This window comes from Solanum lycopersicum, chromosome 12 (genome assembly GCF_036512215.1).
Source record: "Solanum lycopersicum chromosome 12, SLM_r2.1".
Lineage (NCBI taxonomy): Eukaryota > Viridiplantae > Streptophyta > Magnoliopsida > Solanales > Solanaceae > Solanum > Solanum lycopersicum.
The window spans coordinates 65,243,011-65,259,984 of record NC_090811.1 but is presented as its reverse complement, the minus strand read 5'-3'; the positions used below and the strand labels follow the sequence as shown (position 1 = coordinate 65,259,984).

General features: G+C 27.5%; 1 protein-coding gene and 1 long non-coding RNA gene across 2 annotated transcripts; both read left to right on the top strand.

Moving 5' to 3' along the window:
* The first annotated feature begins 1,076 nt into the window (after positions 1 to 1,076).
* LOC101250382 (probable glucan 1,3-beta-glucosidase A) lies at positions 1,077 to 7,026 on the top strand. Its single transcript, XM_004252491.5, has 8 exons — positions 1,077 to 1,451; positions 1,547 to 1,666; positions 2,361 to 2,549; positions 3,216 to 3,374; positions 3,937 to 4,106; positions 4,422 to 4,577; positions 5,343 to 5,695; positions 6,709 to 7,026. The coding sequence occupies exons 1-8, from the start codon at positions 1,230 to 1,232 to the stop codon at positions 6,888 to 6,890; spliced, it is 1,551 nt and encodes a 516-aa protein (XP_004252539.3). The 5' UTR covers positions 1,077 to 1,229; the 3' UTR covers positions 6,891 to 7,026.
* A 1,363-nt stretch (positions 7,027 to 8,389) lies between these two features.
* Positions 8,390 to 9,864, top strand: LOC101250672 (uncharacterized). The gene is made up of 2 exons (XR_011213535.1): positions 8,390 to 8,975; positions 9,453 to 9,864. It is a non-coding gene; the product is annotated as an uncharacterized lncRNA (long non-coding RNA).
* The last annotated feature ends 7,110 nt before the right edge of the window (positions 9,865 to 16,974 follow it).

Below are 16,974 nucleotides of genomic sequence, written 5' to 3'. Positions count from 1 at the left end.
CTTACATTCGAACACAATTTTTTTAAAAAAATCTTATTATTTATCTAAAATATAATTTCCAAAAAACCACATTTTCTTTCGAACACACCCCTAATTTAAAAAAGAGTCAAGAATAACACGTCAGTGATCCATAATTATAAAAAAGTATGTCTATTATGTCAATTTTTATTTTTTTTTAAAATTATTTGGTCAAACATTTTGTTTCTATATCATGGGCAATTATCAAATTGAGAATCAATGCAACTCAAAAAATATGGCAATTTTCAATAATAAAAAATATTTTTCATCAAAATATATTTTTTCGTATTCAATATACCCTCATTTTAAAAGATCAAAAGATTACGTAAGCAGATCATTATTAATATAAGGGCAACTTTCACATATAGCAAACAAAAAATTTATATTTGTATAAAATAGCAAACTTTACATAATTGCGCTCCATATCAAACATAAAAACTGTATAATTCGCTATACATATACAAGTGTATAATTCGCTGGCCTATTTCACTGCAATTGTATAATTTGTTTTACATATAGTTGAATCGAATTAAAATGTATGTATATTGCATAATTATAAGTTTATAGCAAAAAGATATACGTTTTTCTCGCTTTATACAAAAACAGAAACACAATATATACACTTCTGTTGTATAAAGCTAGAGAAAATTGTATTTCACTGCAATTGTATAATTCGTTGGCCTTTTTCTCTGCAATATTTGAAGTAAAATGTTTGTAAATTGTATAATTAAGTGTATAACACGAAGATGTATTTTTTTGCATGTGTACATACAATTTTCTCTCGCTTTATACAAAACAGAAACAGAATTATACACTTCTGTGTATAAAGCGAGAGAGGCGAGCAAGAATGGAGAGTGGCGAGCGAGATTCCTGGAAGAGAGACGCTGACAAATTTTAAATAATGTTTGCTATGGAGCACAATTAAATCAAACCCTAGTTATTCTATTTAATTTAGGTTATTAGTTTGCTATTTTATACAATTTTCCCAATTTAAAAAAGAGTCGAGAATAACAGCTCGTCATTGATCCATAATTATAAAAAAGTATCCAAAATATATAGGGGGAGGTCTTACGAAAACAGCTCAACGTCAGAATAATAAAAAGCATAATATCTCTCATTTATTCTATCACATTATTTTATTTTGAGTTTATATTGTTTAGTCAAACATCTTTTTTGATTCTATATAAACGACATAATCAAGTAGAGAATCAATGCAACTCATAAATATGACAACTTATTCATCATGCGCAAAGAAATTACTTTTTATCTACTACTTGTTCATAATTTCTTCTTTTTGCATATTTAATTTTTCATATGGAAGAAATTTAAATCCTAATTTTAGAGTTAAAGCTGTTAATCTTGGTGGCTGGCTTCTTACTGAAGGATGGATTAAACCTTCTCTTTTTGATGGCATCCCTAATAAAGATTTTCTGGTACGTTCATTTGATTGATTACCTGAATTATATAATCGTACTTGAAAGTTTGATTTTTGTATACTGACAGTATAAAATACGACGTTGATTTTTAGGATGGGACTCAATTGCAATTCAAATCAGTAACAGTAGGGAAATATTTATGTGCTGAATTAGGAGGAGGAAATATTATTGTTGCTAATAGAACAGATGCATCTGGATGGGAAACATTTAAAGTAAGTACCCTTTAGTTTAATGTTTCGATTTAATTTATGTATATCTTAATTATTTTATCGAGTATTTATGTTATTCTGTATCGATGTTAGATAACAGATAACTCGATACGTACATCAAAGAGTTAAGATAAATAGAAATATATAATTTAGCATTTTTTGTCTGTGCCTAAGATTTAAATGTTGGTGTACTATGTTTTCACCCATTTTTTTCAAATCACTAGGCTATAGTTTTGGCAGTGGAGTTACGATTGTGCGCGCTTACAAGTTCGACAGAATTAAATAATTCGGTTTAAAATTTTTATATTTATATTTGAAAATTCACTTGCACATATATAACTAATTTATTCTATACTATTTTTTTTTTCAGAATTCTTTAACTCAAAATCTTAACTTCACCAAATACAATAAAAACAACTTTTAGCGACAATAAGTAGACACAGTGATAAAGTTTTACAGACATTAGTTAATTGTTATTAGATTCAATGTCGCTAAAGACTTTAGAGATATATTCAAAGAGTGTTAATTAACGCTGAAATTACATATTTAACGATAATTAAGCTATAACTATTAATTAACTGCAACTAAAGATTATTTTTGATACAGTGATCATACCTTTGAATTTAGAGATAGATTTCATAAAAAAAATAATTTTACGATTATTAGCTGATTAATAATGGCACACTTTTCTATGCAGATTTGGAGGATAAATAGCACCACATTTAATTTTAGAGTATTTAACAAAGAATTTGTGGGAATTGATGGAAGTGGAAATGTTGTAGCACTTGAAAACAAAGCTGGAAATTCAGAGACTTTTGAGATTGTAAGAAATTCTGATGATCCAAATCGTGTAAGGATTAAATCAACAAATGGTTTCTTCTTACAGGTCAGTTTTCTTGAAATACTATGATTATTAGTTCGAGACGTTCACGTCAAATCAATATAATTTATCGTATTGAGCGATTTAATTATTATTGGAATTTGAGTAATGGAACAATTAGTATTGTTTGAGTTATATGCATTGAGTAATGCAAACATTTTGTATATGCCAAGGTCCACTAAGGGATTGAATGAGCCGAGTCAGAATCATGATCAAACATGACACATATTTAATGGATTTTAATTTAAAAATAAAATAATATTTTTGCTACGAATTATAAATTTCGATATGATAATGATAAGCGTTCGATAATTAGAGCATGGTTACATGTCCATCCTCCTTTTCTTTCTTTTTTATTATAATATAAAGTGAGCATATTGGCAATAAAAATATCTCCTTAAGGAATATAACTTTATTCCAAAGGACAAATTTATGCACAACTTTTTCCTTTTACAAGTGGAGAATACTTATTTTATCCACATTTTCAAATGAGGAGATTAGATGTTAAAGTGTAAAAATTACTATTTAAATAGGGGTAGAGTCTTAAATATTTATATTTAACGTCTGCTTGACTAGTTCAAAAAAAATGTATGGATGGATTTTAAAGGGTAACGTAATCAAAATAATATTAATATTAAAGTATGTTATATTAAATTTAATTAATTTTTGCAGGTAAAAACAGAAGAACTAGTGACAGCTGATAATGGAGGTAATGGGGGGTGGGGTGATGATGATCCTTCTGTTTTCATCATCAAAACTAGTGGAAGACTTGAAGGAGAATTTCAAATAACCAATGGCTACGGTCCAATCATGGCACCACAAGTCATGAGAGTATGTACACATTCCTTTTTAATAGGTTCGAAAATGAATGACATATTTATATATTAGAATTTTCTATAATAAACGAATTTATTCATATTATGTTATAACGGATAGTCTGATGCACAAAACATCTTCTGTGTTTAAGAAAGGTCGTACCCAAGGGGTACAATGTACACAATCTATCCTACTTAATCATTGCTTCCACCCATGGATCGTTCTATCTAGACTAGATATTCCATTTGCGAAGCTAGTTGTCAAAAGTATTTCCGCCAACCTACATTAAGTTACTCGAACAAGAAGCTAAAACAAATCTTTTTTGACATCTATTTCTTTGCTTTGATCTCGACTTTGTTTGGTCTTCCTCTTTCTTTCGGCCCATCTATAGGTTACACATATATAGATTATAAATATACTGTTACTCCAACCCTCCTATTCGTTTACATTATGTTATATCCTCATATTAGTATGTATCACAACAGCACTTCAATTCGCTATAGCAGTTAAAAGATATTCAGATAAACTAACAACAACATCATAAAATTGTATTTAAATATGAAAAAACATGTTATAGGAACATTGGAGAACATATATAGTAGAAGAAGACTTCAAGTTCATAGCAAGTAATGGACTAAATGCAGTGAGAATTCCAATTGGATGGTGGATTGCAAGTGACCCAACACCTCCAAAACCCTATGTTGGAGGCTCATTACATGCCTTAGACAATGCCTTTTTATGGGCCAGGTATTACATATCAACTATTTACTTTATAGCCTATTTTAAGATCACTATTTAAGTTATAGCCATAATCTATAAAATTTTCAAACTTGGTCACTTTAAAACCGACTTCAGACATACGCGATTGAAGTAAAATTTATGTTTGAAAATTGGTAAATAAAGTTTTCGACATTATGATACGTTTGGCTTGCCAAGACCAAACTTCGAAATATGTATATAAGGTAGATAACAGAATATAACATGTTAAATTTATACTACTAGTATGAGTTACATCGTCAGTATATAAAAGTTATATATATTAATAAATTGAAATTTTTGTAGGAAATATGGACTTAAAGTTATAATAGATCTACATGCTGCACCTGGTTCCCAAAATCCTTGGGAGCACAGTTCCAACAGAGATGGTACTATAGAATGGGGAAAAACTGATGACACCATTCAACAAACAGTTGAAGTAATTGACTTCTTAACAGCCAGGTAAAACATTAGTTATAAATATTTTGACTGTAAAATGCCACAATTTTATCGTATGCTCCCTTTATTTCGATTTATTTGTCTAATTTTAATTTGACATAGAGTTTAAAAAAATAAAAATATTTTTTGAATCGTCTGGTCTTAAACTAAACATATATATCAAACGTTGTAGTCTTATAACATATCACGTAGAAAGTTGAAATTAAACAGTTGCCAAAAAAGGACAAATAAACATACTAAGAAGAAAAAACTAAGATAAAGAATTGAAACTGTAATAGAAATGACTTATAAACTTCAAATTCTGAATCCATCTCTGATAATTTGATGTATAAACCTAATTATATACATTTGTTACTGTTAAAGAACGAGAGAGTAGTATTAAAAACACTCCTAAACTCGGCATGGCTTATTATAGTTTCATCCCAGAACTACCGACTACCTTAAAAACAATCTTTACTTGACTAGTTGAACTTATATACACCCTCGATCTTGCAATACGAGTGAAATAATACACCCTTAAATTCTCGTCAAATTTAGGAGTGTTTTTAACACTTGTTATGTCATGTGACAAATCAGAGGTATATCTAAGTGTAGTAATTAGTCAAGTACGTACATAATGTTTTTAAGACTATCAATAGTTCAAATGTAAAACTAATAATTTGCGTCAAGTTCATACTCTTTCCTCAAACAATGTTAAGTGTATATAATCAAGTTAAACTTCATTAAAATGACTAATCTTTTTCTTATTTTTTTTTTAAAAAAAATTAGGTATGCTAAGAATCCAAGCCTATATGCAGTGGAGTTAATCAATGAGCCATTAGCACCTGAAGTTACATTAGACATGGTCAAAAAATTGTACCAAGATGGATACAATGCTGTGAGAAAACATTCTTCTACAGCATATGTAGTAATGTCCAACAGATTAGGATCACCAGATGCAACAGAACTTTTGACATTTGCAAGTGGATTAAAGGGATCTGTTATTGATGTTCATTATTACAACCTATTCTCTAACATATTTGACAACATGTCTGTCCAACAAAATCTTGATTATGTCAATACTAATCGCACGGATCAACTCAATACTGTCACTCAATCTAATGGTCCGCTCACTTTTGTTGGTATGTTCTCTTTTTCATCATTTCATTATTATGTTCAGAGTACATTCTTCGCAGAATTCTAGTAGATTAGTTGATTGACTATTTAAACTTTCATTTTATTGGCCCTTGCCCTCTTTTGGTCTCTCACTTAGTCTGTGATATTCATATTAAAATCTGACTAAATTCGAATTCACGAGCTCACTTGTGGTGGTAGCGCTCTCAATAGAAACTTGAATTTGAAATTTTTAATTAAGGGTACAACTTCAAAGACTGAAGGGATTCTATACTATTTCTCACCTGGTGAGTGATATTTGTTTTAGAGTCTGACTAATTTTAAATTCACGCATTTGAGGGTTCATTTATGGAGGTAGCGCTCTCAATTAAATTTTTTCTATATTGAGTACTTGAATCTGCGATCTTTAATTAAGGGTAGAACTTAAAAGACATGTGAAATCCTAACTTTTTCCACCAGAACCCATCCCATGTTGATTACATGATACTAATATATATAGTGCCTTCCTAGCTATGTCAAATAGAATAAATTTGGAGCTTAGTTTTCTTAGTGTAATCTAAAGTTGCAGCAATCTTTTCATTAAGTATAGGGTGGCAAAATCAACTCAATTAAAAGTTAGTATGACATGTAGTTTAAATTGATCCATATATAAGAAATATTGTTAAAATATTTTTTTAAAAAAACTTTTGGTTTCATGTTTTATAAGTTATACAAAATCATAATAATAATAAAAAAATATTAAATAAATTTATAACAAAACAAAACTTGGTAAAAGTTAAACGGATTGGTGATGGTCTATTGTTTAGCTGACTCAATCAATTTCAGCTCAAGTTTCAAACTTTGCAACTATGTAGTTATCTTGGTAAGATTTAGTTGGTATGTAGTTGTATTAAAGTGAGACTTTAATAAAATAAGTTCGGGACCTCACATAACGTTTGGATAGGTTAACGATCCGTCCATTTTATTATATATATCACAAGATTGCATGTTTTAGATCATGAAGATTAATATTATTTTTCAGGGGAATGGGTTGCTGAATGGCAAGTTAGAGATGCAACAAAAGAGGATTACCAAAAGTATGCTAATGCTCAATTAGAAGTGTTTGGACGTGCAACATTTGGTTGGGCTTATTGGACATTGAAAAATGTCAACAACCATTGGAGTATGGAGTGGATGATTAAAAATGTTTATATCAAACTTTAATCTATATTTTGATAAATAATATTTATTATTATTCTTATTATATCATAAATTTTGAGGAAACACCTCAAGTGATCAAACTTTTTGCTACAAACATATTGTGGAGATCTATTCAATAACAAAGATGCATCATTATAAATGTGTACCATTTATCTTAATATTCATATCATATTTGTTATTCCCTCCGTCTCGATACGTATGACATAATTTGAATTTCGAAAATCAAGTATGATAAAATATAGAAAATATTTATATACCATATCATTTGAAACTTCTAGGATCAAGAATAATAACAAGAAAAATATTGAATATTGTGCACTAAAAAATGAGCTCCGTAATATGATAATTTAAATCGTTCATATTTTATACAATATAGATATCAAATATCGAAAAGAAGACATCAAGTGAGAGGTGTGGGGCCTGAAGAGAAATAATTAACTCCCAAGTGACATATGATGAGATCTACTGAACCAATAATATTTAGTTATTTACTTCACTTCAAACATCAGATCTATGTGTAATATCTAATATACTTTAAATTAAACATTTGTTTACTTTTGTTAAATTAAATTTTATTTACTTAGCAGTTGAATAATTTGAATTTCAAGGATATTATGAACAAGTAACATGATTTACTGACATTTTAATAGAAATTAGTGGAGTATTTATATTGGTCACTTTTTTTTTTTACATAGAAAAGGATTAAAAATGTTCTTATAATTGTTTACGCATGATTTGATGTAATCATGTTAAGAAAAAAAAACTTATTTTCTGGTTACAAAAAGAATCACATATTTTATATTGAAAAGATATTAATTATTGTGAATTTTTATTTTATCAATTTTACCAATGCGTTATAGCTTCTAACACTATGTTTGGATCATTGTTATCCATTGTATTGTATTGTATTGTTATTATATTTACAGTATTTGTTTTGATTGTTATTTAAAATGTATTGTACTGTATTGTTAAATTTCGTTGTATATTGACATAATATTTTAAAATATTATTTTACCCTTTAACTTAGTTATTTAAATCTAGTCAAACCTCCTATCCTAGAATAATTAGGATATTTTAGTAAATTTATATGCGATTAAACCAAACAATTAAAATGTTATTAAATAATAACAAACAATACAGTCTAATCAAACATTGTATATACCATACAATACAATACAATACATTATCAAACAATGGATAACAATGATCCAAACAAACTGTAAATGTCATTGTACGTTTAAGATTATAATTTTTTTAGAAAAAATTGTTTCATAGTTGAACAGATTTATTATTTACTTTATTTAACTAAAATATATAGATTATACATGTATTATATATTATTCATTATTTAGATTAATTCAATCAAAGATAATGTCACATAAAATGAAAGTGACTATTAAAATATAAACAACTAATATATATATATATATATATACATATATATATACATATATATATATACACATATATATATATATATATATATATATATATATATATATATATATTGAGTGGTCCAAATTATTTCCTTGCTTTCTAGCTCTTAGTTTATCATCTTCCCACAATATTTCCTCACACTCTCACTCCTCCCTCCTCCTCCACCTCTTTCCTTCTCCTTCTCTCTACCACCACCCTCCACCCTTCTTCGATATCGATAGCAATTTCTGCTAAAGCAATTACAGTAATCGTTACACGAATTAATTATGTATTTTCTATCATCTTAAGTTTCGAATTCTCCTTACGTTGCTTGATCTTTTCAACCTTGTCCAACCTCTACCAAAATAACAAAAACAAATTACCCTATCAAATATTTTTCTTTTTCTTTTTCTTTTTATAAAAATAAATGATGATAGGAAAGAGGGCAAGGCCACCAATTATCAAGAGAACAACAAGTATGACAGAATTCACCTTAGATCCTACCCTTAATTATCAACTTGATCATCATACACCACGATCCAACGGTCAAGATCAAACCGTTTTATTGACTCGTAGAAAATCAGCTGATTTTATTGAATCTTCTCATTTTCTTAGAGCTTGCTCCCTCTGCGAACGCCACTTAATCTCCGGTCATGATATCTATATGTATAGGTAATTTATCTTATTTACACGATCTACAAATATTTTTGAATAATCTGATAGTATATACAAAATCATATTAATATTTCGATTACTAAATCTTACTTATCTAAAATTCAGAAAATGTTCATTATATGATTCACATAACTAATATATTAATCGTTTTTGGAGTTTTTTGTTATGTCACTAAAAAAGTGGACCCACAAGTACAAGTGTTTGAATTTATTTTTACAAATAAAAGAAAAGTTACATACAACTATTGTCACATATTCAAGTTTTTCTATTAATGGTCATCGAGTTGTTATATTCAAAGTGATCTAATTATATAAAAATATCATTTATAAAGTTTTTTTATAGTCGATTATCATTAAAATGATTTGATAGTGTAAAAAGAATTTATTATGTATATAGAACTATTTACACAAATATTTTTTTTTATAATTGAATATATAATAAGCTTATATTTTTATTTTCTTTTTCTTATTTTAGAGGAGATAGTGCTTTTTGCAGCCTAGACTGTAGAGAAAAGCAAATGAATCAAGATGCAAGAAAAGAAAAGTGTACTTCAAGTGCTACAACTAGGAAAAAATCTACAAATTCAGTCCCTTCTGTGGCAAGCGGAACGAGGTCCACCGTTCCGCTGCCACAGGCTAGTCCATAATCACCACGTGGATTGTATCGTTGTTGAGATCAATAAGAAGGGAAAAAAGAATGCAAATATAAAATCTATATATATATGTATGTAGATGCATGTGGGACTAAGATGATATATAAATGTGTAAATATTTTTCGATCAAATTTCATGATTTTGGTGTGTGGTCAATTTTTGTAAGTTTGATTGATCCAGTTTTAATTTTTGTGCAATTTCTATTTGAAAAATATAACCATTTATTTGGTAGAAGTTTAAGGGGTGTGACTGTACTTCAAAATATGACCTTAAAGAATCTTGTGTCTCAATTTTTTCTACTTTTTTTATGTTAAAAATCAATGACTAATTAACAAGGAATATAACTATTCCTCTAAATGAAAAAATTAATTTTGGATAAATTGCTAAAAAAAAAAACTTGCTAAAGGACGAATTAAAAAAAATTGATGAATATATTATCAGTCAATGCATCTTTTCGCTATATATCCCAAAACCAATATCAATAATAGGACCTTAGGCACATATATGGTATATTATACTTTTAAGAAAAAAGATTTTATGTTTGAGTCAAATTTAAACGTTAACTTAAGTGATAGAATAATTGTCTTCTAAAATATATATGACCGAAAATTACATTTCGAATTGAAATTTACTATAATAATAATATTCAGAAAAAATAAAGAATTTGTAACAAAATTTTATAATCAAGCAACAAAAATTTCATGTTAATTTCATTTAATAATAGGTTCTAAAAAAATAATTACCCACAAATTATTTACTAGCAATAGATTATATAAATAAAAATTACTGATAAATTTCATAACTAATTTTATATTTTTAAATAAATCGCGATTTCGAAATTAGGCCTTTAGCCTAGTCGGCTTTCCCTAAATGAAGGGGTCCATTGACCATTTTTGCATGGCAATTAATTAATACTATACTGCTCACAGAAGTGGATGAGATTTAATGGGAAACAGCCTACTATAATATTAATTTATACTTTTAAAATATGATAATTTTTTTTAATAATAAAAAGGGATCTTACTATAAATATACAAAGATCGATAACCTGATAACATGAACAATTTTTTATTATAACGTTTGTATATAAATTAAAGTCTAATTATTTTCTATATCTCTCTTGTGACTGCACTTATTGTCATTAATGATGTTGTATAACAGATAGGCCTGCTCCTTCCTTAAATATAGGTTTTGAATGATTTGAATTTTGTATATAAAAAAAATTATTTGGAGTGCTTCTCTTGAATATAGCCGTACACAACGTGAACACGACATGGGGCTACTTCTTTCTTAATTAGAGGTTTTGATTCAGTTCTGAATATGAAAAAAATCTTGATATGGAGTGCTTCTACCAAATATGGCCCTACAGAGCGTGTACACCACATGAGGCTGCTCCTTTCCTTAATTAGAAGTCTTGATTGGTCCTGAATATGAAAAAAGTCCTGATATGGAGTATTTCTCCCGAATATGGCCCTACACAGGTGGACACCACATGGGGCTGCTCCTACCTTAATTAGAGGTCTTGGTTCGAGTTCTAAATATGAAATAAATCTTTTATGAAATGCTTCTCCCGTGGAGTGAATCCAGAATAATCGAACTCCAATACGATATATAAAACGGGGTGAAAAATAATACTTAAATAAAAAGTGATTGCACCTCCTCTTCTATTTGTTGGTCCCCCACCCCACTCCCCACCCCGGGCTTCTTCTCAAACCACAAAAATTCTCATTGCTTCTTTTAGTTTTCCCTTTAGCGTGCCACTTTGGAATCATTCACATTATATATTCAAAAACATAATTGTTCTTTAGGTGACTTTGAATTGGGTCAAATATTTGATTTTATACTTAATACGTAAATGTGTCTTTTAATTTAGTTTTAGTTAATATTTATACTCTTTAATTTTAGATGTGTACATGTAAATATCAAAAGTAGACACACATATCTTATGTGGCGTTCTGTTATATCTCACTTAAATTGTCACGTACAATACGTGTGTCTATTTGTTTAACTTTATACAAGTTTATGTCTCTATTAATGCATGGTTAAAATTAAAAGATATAAATACCAGCTGACGCTAATTAAAAGATATATTTAAAAATATTATGCCTAGATTTTATTTCATTTACAAGGAATTACTAACTATGAATTTTGGTTAAAAATTTAGATAAACATAAAAATACTTTTATCCATCCATGCTAGAAAACAATATCCATAAAAGATATCACATGTTCTTAAAATTAAAGAGTTGTTCTCCCATATCTTAGAACACAAATGCTGATAAAGGAATTTTACTAGTTGGAATTATTCCTTCTTTTAAAAAAAAAGTAGAATTAAAATTTATACAATTTTTATTTACTATTCTATTTTATCAACCAAAAAAAAAGAATAACAAACTTACTTTCAATTTTCACAATCCACAAAACGAAAATCTTTTACTTAATTAGGTACCTAAATATTTGAAATTTACTAGTTCGATTAATTTCAATTTATATTGAATAGATTCACTAAAACAATAAAATTTATCAAAAAAAAAGTTCATACTATGACTTGAATTTGTCAAATTCAGTTTTCAGAGCGACAAAGATATAATTTTAACCACTTTATCGTTCACTTTTGATGCTATCCTTTTAAAAAATCGACGTAATTATTATTTTACTAATAAAAATTTAGTGTAAATTCTTCTTATCTGTCTTTGTTTTAATAAACAAATTAACTATTACTTGTTGCTCATCGATAATGATCGATATTAATTAATCAACTTATTATTTTTTTTTTAAAAAAAAAGTTCCTTAGATCAATTCATTGCAAGTTGCACTCTTGCTTTTTGCCGTAAATGAGGGAACAAATAACCAAATTAAATTTTTTAAATTTAGTTAAAGAGATATATTTTTGATTGTTAATTACCTTCACAAAAATCTAAGTACTTTTATGTTAAAGTAACTTTATGTTTAATAAACTCATGACCTTAAATTAATGATGATACAAACTATATATTATAAAGAAGAAAAATAAAACTGAATCCAGCTAGCATCAACTTGTGCAAGTGGACATGTAGTTTTAAATAAACATCATTTTTAATGTGAAAGTTTATTAAGTATAATTTTTTTTAATTAATTAGTACAACTGCTCCATTATATTAAAAGATAATAATAAAGTCAAGTGAGTACGTGTCATATATTTAAAAGATTCTAATTATGCAGATTAAAGATTCTTATTAGTAACATCACTTAAGATTAGTGATTTAATATGTCAAAAACAAATGAACATTCAATCGAAACTAATCTTAATAAAATGATTGTGTAGTTCTTCTGATTGATTTTCTCAGCTAATCACTCAATTAATAATATTATTTTAAAAAGTTATTTTTTTCTTGATTTCAATTTCTTCAATAACGAATAACAATATTTTGAAAAGTGAATATCAAATACCTTTATAAATTTTAGATTTATTTATTTATTATTGAATCTTGTATTTCACTTTTCCTTCTATTGATATATGTAAAAAATAAGAGTGCAAGGCTTTGATGATATGCAATTATTACTAATAATTACTCATTCAATTTTATTAGTTGAGAATTGTACTATTTTGACCTTAGCTTATACCCCTAAAATATAAATTTCGTAAAGAAAAATTGTTAGAAATTTATATTTGTTTCATCTTTCTATTCTTCGTTGTCGAAAACATCCATGAATTCCATTGCCATAGGTCCATAAATTGATTGAGATATTGAATTCATAGAACTAAATTGAAGAAAAAAGATCACATATTTTTATTCGTTAATTTTGACAATTTCTTTTTTACTATGCTTGATATATATGTTTTGTAACTAAATTCTTGCTATGTATAGTAAACTATATAGGGTGTGGAAAAGCAAATATGTACTTGTTAATTAATTTATATAGCTACAGTTTGAATTAATTATCATTCGTTACTGGTTTCTAGGTAAAACTACGCGGCCAAGTTTCAATTGTATTAACATGTAATTTTTGGATTTGGTGTAACTTTGGTATAATGTAATTTGTATAACTATTTAAAAATCAGATATTTTTGTTTGTATAAATTCGTTATTTTGAGTTCATACAAAAACAAGTACAAATATCAATTAATACTAATCAACATATACAAATGCAAACCAAAATAGCTCAATTATAGAAATACATGCGAATTATACAAACGTACGTGAATTATGCAAACATAGACGTGAATTGTAAAAAGGAGGTCACTCATAGTAGCTTAAACTATAGTTACAGTTCGTAAACATGCAAACTATTGATAAGAAGCCTAATTAAGTTTAGGGCAACTTTCACATATAGCAAACAAAAAATTCATATTTGTATGCTATAACAAAGTTTGCATAATTGCGCTCCATAGTAAACATAAAACTGTATAATTCACTATACAATACAATTGTATAATTCAATGGCCTAAATTGTATAATTCGCTGGCCTATTTCGCTGCAATTGTATAATTTGCTATCCTATTTCACTGCGATTGTATAATGCACAATTGTATAATTCGCTGCCTATTTCGCTGCAATATTTTTATAAAATTTCCTTTGCATACAGTTGAATCGAATTGAAATGTATGTATATTGCATAATTATAAGTATATAGCAAGAAGATATATGTTTTTTTCGCTCTATACAAAAACAGAAAAACAATATATACACTTCTGTTGTATAAAGCTAAAGAAAATTGTGTTTCACCGCAATTGTATAATTCGTTGGCCTTTTTCTCTGCAATATTTTAAGTAAAATATTTGTAAATTGTATAATTAAGTGTATAACACGAAGATATATATCTTTGCATGTGTATATATAATTTTCTCTCGCTTTATACAAAACAGAAACAGAATTTATATACTTCTGTGTATAAAGCGAGAGAGGCGAGCGAGAATGGAGAGTGGCGAGCGAGATTTTTGGGAGAGAGACGCCTGACAAACTTTAGCTAACGTTTGCTATGGAGCACAATTAAATCAAACCCTAGCTACTCCATTTATTTTAGGTTATTAGTTTGCTATTATATACAATTTTCCCTTAAATTTATCACGGTGGCTATTTGCAAAACGAGTCTAATTTTCTCATAAATCAGTCACTCCAAAGCCCAATGGCCAATATACAAGAAAAGAAACCAAAGTTCTGGGCCCTAATTGTTAACTGTCTCGGCCCAACTACGGCCGCCCCCAAATATGAATCTAATTTATGTATAACCTATAAAGTACATTAATCTCATACATTTAGGGACTAATTGTATTCTATTTCGAAAGTTCTTCCAATTATAAAATTTTAGATTTTTTATTGCTCTCGTGTACATTACAAATGATACATAAATTAATCGGATGAATGTACCTGAGAGGCGATAAAAATGTATTCGAGAAGGGATGAATATATTCAAGAAGGAATAGGAATGTATCCGAGGGGGTATTTTTATAATTTTTTAAATGGTAAGATTTTTGAAGATTATGATATTAAGTTGCATTTATATTCATGTGTACTTTTTTCATATATGTATATTTAAATTCTAAAATAAATTCTAACAAGAAAGTTGAAAACATTAGATATCTACTGGTTCTATACTCTCTTTGTCCATGTTAGTTGTTCATTTTTCTCTTTACACGCCGCTTAAGAAACATTCACTAGTTTACCCCTTAAGAAATTATTTTGAAACTTAACAAATTTATGTAAAATTGTTAATTCTATTTTGATTTTACAAATTGACAAATAATTTAAAATAATTATTTATAATAAGGTGAATAACTAATATGAGACGTATGAAATAGTAGAAAAAATTGTACTGAATTATTGATTGCTTCAATCATTGAGTGAATGTGCCAAGAAAAAGAATGTCATAATCTAAAATTTGTATAATTTGACATAATTGAATTAATTTGGGGAATTGTGTTATGTCTTTTTACGTAAACAAAACTTCCAACTCCTTTTTTTTTTTTTTAGAAAAAAAAAATGTCACTAACGTTATTTGTCCTTTACATTAATTTGCCCATGGTGTTATAGTATTTTTTAAGTTGATTTGTTTTTGTCATTTTATAATATTGAATGTGGATTTAGATAGCGTCAAAGAATTTGACTAACTGATCACTTAATCATAAAAAAATAGGGAAAATGCACAAATACTACTTATCCGAAATTTCAGAGACACACTTATACTATATTAAGGTGAAATTTCAGAGACACACTTATACTATATTAAGGTATTATTACTCTCCTGAACTTATTTTATAAGTAATTTTCTATCCTTTTTCAGTCCACGTGGCACTAGCTTGTCAATCAGCGTTGGGCCCATAAGACAGTGTCGATAGGTCAAAAAGGGGTAAAAAATTATTAATAAGATAAGTTCAAGGGTAATAGTATAAGTGTGTCTCTGAGATTTCGGACATAGATTGAGATTGAAGGAGTAGTTGTGCATTATCTCAAAAAAATATTTTACATAATTAAAAAATTATCTATATATTAAATGTTGTTATATTGAAACAACCAATACTATTATAGAGAGGAATATTGCTTTCCTTATAGCTATTAGCTACAAAATTCATCGTTAATTTTCTCCTATTAATTAGCCACAAAAGTTAACCGTCGTAATTTATTTTTCTAGTCATAACTAATAAATTAGTTAAGACTATTATTACGAATATGATTTTAAAATGATTTCTACAAACAGAAGATAACAATATGATTCTTCAATAATTTATTAAAAAAAACAATCATATCAAAAATATAGAGTAATAAAATATAGTAACAATTAACTCATTGGTCACTAAGTGAAATAAAATATTAGGCCTGGCAAAATATGCAAACCCATTCCAAGAAGTCAGACTCGAGACAAATTTTACTATATTAAATATTGTTATACCTAGGTTCAAAATATAAATAAGTAACCACACGAATAAATTATCACAATTAATATATACATTATAATTTTCTATCAAAAGAGGTATGGTGCCTTACCCCATAATACGATAAATATTTATCAGTATACAGAGGCGAATTCAAAATTCAAAATTTTTTTAAAAAGGTTTTACTTAGGCTTAAACCCTGATCATTTGGTGGATTTAGAACAAAGCACTATTTCATACTTTTTAAGGGGATTATAAATTATATTTAGTTTTGTCAATTTCGTAAGATAGATATATACATACATATATATATATATATTTTCGAAATTAACGGATGCATGTGCATCCCTATATGATCATCATGTGGATCCGCCTTTATTTACATCAAATTCAATAAATATTTGATATATATCATAAATTATAATTAGTTATTAAAACTTCCCCTTCAATTAATTATTTATTTATGATATACTAATGTCATTTAATATAAACACC